The sequence below is a fragment of the Echinops telfairi genome, unplaced genomic scaffold, assembly GCF_000313985.2.
Source record: "Echinops telfairi isolate 266 unplaced genomic scaffold, ASM31398v2 ScPeMD7_7416;HRSCAF=8454, whole genome shotgun sequence".
Lineage (NCBI taxonomy): Eukaryota > Metazoa > Chordata > Mammalia > Afrosoricida > Tenrecidae > Echinops > Echinops telfairi.
Genome location: NW_022111316.1, coordinates 4,593,383 through 4,600,654, shown reverse-complemented (window position 1 = coordinate 4,600,654; position 7,272 = coordinate 4,593,383). Strand labels below are relative to the sequence as shown.

Genomic DNA, 7,272 nt, shown 5'->3' with positions numbered 1-7,272 from the left:
GGACTGAAGTGTGTCCTTCCTCAGAGAGAGAGGGGAGGGAAGAGAAGAGGAATGGCATAAATAAAAGCAATGATGAATGTCAGGCCTGAGTTCAAAGCCTTGCTCTACAACCAGGGGCAAGTTAGTCTCTCCCAGCCTCATTTTCTGCATTGTAAGATGAGGTGTGATTTATTTTCTAGCCCAGATTATTCTAGAGCCTAAGTAAGGTAATGCATATGAAAGTTCTAAATGTCATGTTTTTGATTGGCATTACTCTCTCCCTCAGTTGAGTCGTGGGGACAGCTTGAAGGAGCCAACCTCAATTGCAGAGAGCAGCCGCCATCCCAGCTACCGTTCAGAGCCCAGCTTGGAGCCAGAGAGCTTCCGCTCACCCACTTTTGGCAAAAGCTTTCACTTCGATCCACTCTCGAGTGGTTCACGCTCCTCCAGCCTCAAGTCAGCCCAAGGCACTGGATTTGAGCTGGGCCAGTTGCAATCCATCCGCTCGGAGGGGACAACCTCCACCTCTTACAAGAGCCTGGCCAACCAGACCCGCAATGGGAGCCTGTCCTACGACAGCCTGCTCACACCCTCAGACAGCCCTGACTTTGAGTCAGTGCAGGCAGGGCCTGAGCCGGAGCCACCCTTAGGCTACACCTCTCCCTTCTTGTCAGCCCGGCTGGCCCAGCAGCGGGAAGCCGACAGGCACCCACGGTTGGTGCCAACTGGCCCATCACACCGAGAGCCCTCACCTGTCCGGTACGACAATCTGTCACGCCACATTGTGGCCTCCCTCCAGGAACGAGAGAAGCTGTTGCGCCAGTCACCGCCACTCCAAGGCCGTGAGGAAGAACCAGGCGTGGGGGACTCCGGCATTCAGTCAACACCAGGCTCAGGCCATGCCCCTCGTACTAGTTCCTCTTCAGAGGATTCGAAGCGATCACCTTTGGGCAAGACTCCACTGGGCCGCCCAACTGCCCCCCGTTTCGGCAAGCCAGATGGGCTAAGGGCCCGGGGACTGGGTTCCCCTGAACCAGGCCCACATGCCCCATACCTGGGCCGATCTATATCTTACAGCAGCCAAAAAGTCCCACCTGGTGTCCCTGAGACGGAAGAAGTGGCCTTGCAGCCGTTACTGACACCCAAGTAAGTACTGGTACCATCCTGGCTTCCTGAGCACTCCAGCGTGGGTGGGCCTGCATTTTGATAGTTCTTTAGTGCCACTGTCTTGCTCCAGCTACCCTTGTGGGCTCTTCCAGTAATACATTGAGGATGAACACTTTCACTTTAATATTGCCTTCCTGAAAGTATAAGAGATAGCTGCTGTGAGATTTGTAAATGAGGGGGACCAGGAATTGGGTATGTTTTCAAGATGTAAGATTTTTTTTTTTTGTAATGTTTTGAGTCAGAACGCTTGTCTGTGACTCTCCCATTTCCTGATGCCGGTTTCTTCTTTTCTTCCTAGAGATGAAGTACAGCTCAAGACCGCCTATAGCAAATCCAATGGGCAGCCCAAGAGTATAGGCTCAGCTTCCCCTGGTCCAGGCCAGCCACCTCTCAGTAGCCCCACACGAGGAGGAGTCAAGAAAGTGTCAGGCGTGGGAGGCACCACCTATGAGATTTCAGTGTGAGCCCTCTGGCCCTCCCAGTGCCTCTGCGCCTGCCATCAGAGGGCTCCAGGTGGCCACCTTCCTTCCCTTAAGGGCTCCCCTCCCCTGCATGGACATTTCTAAACTACCGATCCCAAGAGGATGAAGAGCTTTTACAAAATGCAGTGGGGCTGGGGAAGTCTTGAGACTGGGGCAGCAGCCCCTTTCACCTTTTAAGGCCTGTCCTTCTTTAACCCCTGGACCAGACTCAGTGGACATTTGTGCAATTGCTCGCCCTGGAGGGAACCAGATCATTTTTAAATCAGAAATAATTTTTTTTATTATTGTTACGGATTCTATTTTTTCCTCTTCTGCGTTACCAGGTGTGTGTGTACATATATATATACATATATATATTATAAATATCAAAGAAATTCTATATCTATCCTGGGATGGGAAAATGAGGGAGGGATATGCATAAAGAGGGGTCTATTCCCACTTTTCAGACCAGCAGGAAAGGAGGGGAGACATGTCTTCCTTTTCCTCCCACAATTCCCTCTTAACTAAAGAAATGGCACCCCCTGCTGTTGGTGCTAAGTGATCAGGAATGAAGCCCATGAGGTGAGCCTGCCTGGGGACTTGGGAGAAGAAAGGTAGTTTTCTAGGCTCATTGGCACTTAGTTTCTCCAGGTAAAAGGGTCACAGCCCATGATGATGGTGGGGGAAGATCATGAAGAGGTTGACCTAGCTCAAGAAACAATCCTGAATTATTCCCCCTTCTCGGGAGGAAAAGGTTTAGGGTGGATTTCTAACTAGCCCCTCAAAGCCCCCCCCCCCCCAACTCAGTTATATTCTTTTAAAATCCAGTTTGGGAAAGAATCCAAAAAGCAATATTTTTCATCACATGCCAAAAACGGGATAGAGAGGAGTGGCAGGCCTAGGCCCCTCCGATTGTCGTCTTTGGGGGTGACCCTTCGCCCACCTTAGTATGGTGCTGGATAGAGGGGATACCTGGGTTCTAACCTCAACAAGGGGAGACCCCAGCCTCTAGACAGAGGCCCTTTTATTTTTTATTCTGACTAGCCATTTTAAACCAACAAGGAATAAAAAGAAATCCTGATCTAACCAGCTCCCCCTGACTTGTGTTGTTTTGTCTGGTTCAGGCAGGGTGACTGACCACTGGTGGGAAGTCACCAGGTAAGCACACAAGCTCCTCTGGTCCCTGCTCAGCTCCAGGCAGGACTGTTGTGAAACGAGCCACCTGAAACAACAGGCCCTGCTCTTAATTTAGATGATTCCATTCAGAAGTGCCTGAAAAAATCTTTCAACCACCTGCCCTTCTTGTCACCCCCAAGCTTATGTAACTTGATTTGTGCCACAATTACTCCTTAAGAAGAATCCTTTTTGTCTTTACAAAGTAAACCAAACACACTGCCGTTGAGTCGATTCCAATTCATGGCAAACCTATAGGAGAGGGTAGAACTGCCTCTCTGGGTTTCCCAGACTGGAATTCTTTATGGGAGTAGAAAGCCCACTGCAAAACCACTACACCATCAGGGATCCCCTACCAGGTCATCTTTATGTAGCCAAAAGTGAGGGAGTGGCAAGCCTATTTAAAAGCTGGTGTGGCATTGCAGTTGGATTTCCTACTTAAAGAAAGAGGCCATGCAAACCCAGAGACCTACCAGAACCCAGTGGTTTTTTTTCACTCTTTAATGGAACATCTTGCAATGACAGTCTATGAGCCTATGGATCTAGAAAGGCCCCTTGGCTCAGTAGGTCTTGCGTCATAGTTGAAGCCACGTGATAGCAATTCATTTTCTCAGAAGTTTTCAGTGAACTAAAAAGTAAATCAAACTCAATGCCATTGAGTTGCTTCTGACCCATAGTAACCCTATGAGGCAGGGTAGAACTGCCCCAATTGGGTTTGCAAGGCTGTACATCTTTGTACAGGAGCAGAAAGCCTCATCTTCCTTGTTCAAAAAGCTGATCTTGTGGTTAACAGCTAAATTCATAAGCCACTGAGGCCCCTTCAGCTAACTAGTCTACTGCAAAACCTAAAGGGATTACTATCTTACATTTTTTTGGTTTAGGCCGCTTGTCTTAGAAGTTTTTCACATCAGCCAGGCCATTTCATGGTCTTCACTAAGGGAGGAGGCTGGTCAGACTTCAGATTCCTACCCATTGATCACTGGTTTCAGATTTGAGAACCAACCTTGCTGAAGTGTACAGGCCATTGTTTCAGCACTAGATGGGCTCAAAACACGGCTGCACCTGTTGGATCCCAGGTGCTTGGTCCTTGGGTGAAGCTGAGCTCTATCCACATCATGATCTTCTCTGCTGTGCAGAACGTATCAGCCAGCCCCTCCTCATCCTGGAGGAATTACGTTTGGACCATGTTCCCAATCTGCTGCTTTCCTTGCCTGCTGATGACGACCAAATCCCTTCAGAACTTAATGCCTGGGTTGAAAGGCAGATCCTTATAGAAAGGTATTTTTAATAAGCAGCCACACTCAGCCAGTTTGGTAAATACTTTTCACCTCCAAGAAAAACCTTTTTAACAAACCAGAGCAAACCCTAGATTCCATAAACTGTACAAAAGAGATGGAATGAAAGTTTCCTGGGAGAGGAAGAGTTGTCCACAAGAGAGCCAGGCGCCAGGCGAGCCTCATAAAAGCATGTCCCTTTTCTAGTACGTGAAGTTCTGCTGAGCCCAGCAGGGACTGGCCTTGGCCTCAGCCAAGTGGGGATGCTCTCAGGTGGTGGCAGCTTCTGGCAGCAGGTTCAGTACAGCAGGAAATGCCTCTTGGCAGAGTCCAGCAGTCCTATTAGCGGAGGCTGCTGCTGCTGCTGGCCTGGGAACTGCCCATACCTGGGTGGTCTGGACTGTGTCGATTCTGGGAAAGAAGGAAAAGAAAGGGTAAGAGAACACCTGGGATCTAGGGGTCTTGACCAGGGCTTTAGGGGAAGGGGGTGAAGGAACCCTGCAAACTATCCTGGGTTTTCTATCCCCGTTCCACCCTGAGGTAGAGGTCCTGAACCCTACTTAATATGGAGGGGAGAGAACTTCTTTAAGCTGTAGTAATGAACTCCTACCTTCTTTTTCTTCTTTTCTTTCTTTTTTCTTTTCCGTTCAGGATCCTCCTCTTTTTTCTTTTTCTTCTTTTTGTGATCTGAATCAGATGGGGTTTCTGTAGGAGACATTAGGTGCCCATCATGTGGAGAGCTCAAAATCCACTACTGCTACATAGTCTCAAGACTACATGCAACCCTAAGTCATGGGCAAGTGCTTTTCTCCAACTAGCCAGAAAGGATACAGAGATGCAGGTAAAGGCCCTGTCACAAACTTCTACTTGCCTAAGGACCCTGTACCTCAGTGTTTTGTTGAAGAGAATCTCAGAGCCCAGGGATCTGTGAGGAACTCAACTGCTGTTAGCTATGGAATTTTGACCCAAATTCCAGGTCAGGCTGACTGGCTATGAATGGAAGCACTTCTTACCTGGGGGGACAGGATCCTGGGTTCGGCTCTGTTTGTGTTTGTGCTTATTCTTCTTCTTGGGAGGTTGAATGTGCATCAGACGACACTGTTCTGGCAACTGAAGGAAACAAAAGGAAGATCCACATGAGTTGAGGGAGGAAATCCCCTACATCCATCATCTATTCTGCTCAGGAAGTTACGAAGGAACAGACATAGGAAACAGACGCAGAATGGGAAGCCTAACACCTTTATTCCTTGTAAGCTTCCCCATTTGCCTTCATCTTCCCCAAGAGTGGACTTACCGGGCCAGTATGGAGACGAAAGCCAGCCAGCATGGTCCCTGTGATGGGATTAAAAGAGCCACCAAGAATCGGGGGCTTTTCAATGAGGGAGCGGAGGCTGCTGTTATCGTGGGAACCAGGCAGATCAATCATTCCTGGCAGGTCAGGCAGGAAGTTACTGAGCTTCTCCTTCACCTTCTTTCCACAGAATTTATTATAGGCGTGTTCCAGGTTGTAGTGTGTAATCAAATTGGTGCTACCTGTTAGCTCAGTGTTTCCTAAAGGACACAGGGAGAATAATAGCACAATGATTAGTTCCTGAATAGCGAATTAAAAATTTTAAGTCACTGATCCAAAGTGAAGGACTATTTTTAAAGTACATAAGGGCTGTTTTAAGTGAAACTTAGAAGCTTAAAAATTTATTTTTAAAGTAAAAAAACCTAGAGCAACAATAAATACTAACTGATGTAACAAACTACTAAAACCCTGTAAAGCCTATTAAAAACTCAAGGCACTTACAATGGCTCATAATGACAGAGGAGAGCTACTTTGCAGCTGAAATCAGTGCATTCATATTGCTGCTACCATGTCATGTTAGGGATGTTTTGGTGAATGGGTGTGTTTCAATACATTTTTTATGCATGTAAAAGCATATGATAGATTATATATTAAGACATACATATGACATTAGATATAAACCGTACTTAACTGTTCTGACTCACCTACAAATTTGACTCAAAAATAAGCTTAGAAATGGAACTTATTTGTAACCTGGGCACTGCCTGTAGTACAAACTACAGAATGGTAGGCTGGCATGGGAAGGACAGAAAACAGGCAGGAATCCAAACAGGGCATTGTAGCAAAGTACTGTAACCCAAGGAAAAGGCTCCATTCTACCTGGCCTTCACCAGACTGAGTTAACTCTTAGGTGGTGCCTCATTGCCCTCAGTGGCACCGAGTGGATGCCGACTCCTCGTAGCAACGCTAGAGGGCAGAGTAGATCTGCCCCTTTGAGTTTCTGAGGCTGTAACTCTTACCCCGGTGTTTACTGTAAACACACCGGGAAACCCAAAAACGACCCCTTATTGTGGTCATTGGGAACGGAGCTTGAAGTACAGAGTGAAGATGAACATGGAGGGTACAAATGACACAGTGGGTTGGTTCATCATCACTGACTTGGGGAAGGAAACTCATGCTGCTGACTGAGCCACTTGACGGAGAGACAGTGTCACGATCGTGCTCTTGCTGCTGGTTACCAGCAGAACACACACTGTTGTTCGGGCCTGGAGTTGGGCCCTGACTCCTGGCAACCCCACATATTGGAGTAGATCTGCTCCACTGAGGCTTCATGGCTGTAATGGGGTTGAGCTGCTAAACCACAAGGCCAGGAGTTCACATTTACCAGTTGCTCTGTGGGAGAAAGCTGAGTCTTTCTACTCCTGTAAAGATCTAGTTTTGGAAACCCAAAGGGGCAGCTCTACCCTACCCTATAGAGGGGGTCAGAACTGACTTGATGGCAGCAGGTGAGTTTCGATCTTTACAGAAGCAGATGCCAGGCTTTTTTTCTTCCATGTAACTGCTTGGTGGGATTACTGACATCCTTTAGGTTGGCAGTCAATTGCACACAAGGTGCTTAACTGGTATCTACTAGGCCTTCCTTCATAGCCAAACTTCTTAGATGAGTGGGCAGAGGCAGGAGACACAGTGACACAGAACCTGTTTACATAGCTCTTTGGGTGCCACCTCCTGCCATTATAATATCCTCATCACCCTCACCTTCCACCAGTTCTCTTTCCAAGTGGTTATATTTAATACACAGGCAAGAAGACACTTTGTGCTTTAAAAACAAAAACTCTCTTTAACCTGTGTGTTCACTCAATTTCCTGCTGACTTTTTAAAAAAAATCATTTTATTAGGGGCTCATACAACTCTTATCACAATCGAT

At 47.4% G+C, this 7,272-nt stretch overlaps 2 protein-coding genes across 4 annotated transcripts in view; one reads left to right on the top strand and one right to left on the bottom strand.

The window, feature by feature from the left end:
* Positions 1-2,696, top strand: part of ZDHHC5 (zinc finger DHHC-type palmitoyltransferase 5) — a 27,960-nt gene extending 25,264 nt beyond the window's left edge. For all 3 annotated transcript variants that reach the window (XM_045297031.1, XM_004714910.3, XM_045297030.1), the window contains exons 11-12: positions 266-1,125; positions 1,445-2,696. In XM_045297031.1, coding sequence (XP_045152966.1) covers positions 266-1,125; positions 1,445-1,610 — 1,026 coding nt within the window. In that variant the 3' untranslated portion in view covers positions 1,611-2,696. The remainder of the gene's footprint in view (positions 1-265; positions 1,126-1,444) is intronic.
* A 1,337-nt stretch (positions 2,697-4,033) lies between these two features.
* The window catches only part of MED19 (mediator complex subunit 19), an 8,949-nt gene continuing 5,710 nt past the window's right edge, over positions 4,034-7,272 (bottom strand). The window contains exons 2-5 of the mRNA XM_004714911.4: positions 5,349-5,605; positions 5,068-5,164; positions 4,665-4,759; positions 4,034-4,465 (exon numbers count right to left, since the gene is read on the bottom strand). Coding sequence (XP_004714968.3) covers positions 4,397-4,465; positions 4,665-4,759; positions 5,068-5,164; positions 5,349-5,605 — 518 coding nt within the window. The 3' untranslated portion in view covers positions 4,034-4,396. The remainder of the gene's footprint in view (positions 4,466-4,664; positions 4,760-5,067; positions 5,165-5,348; positions 5,606-7,272) is intronic.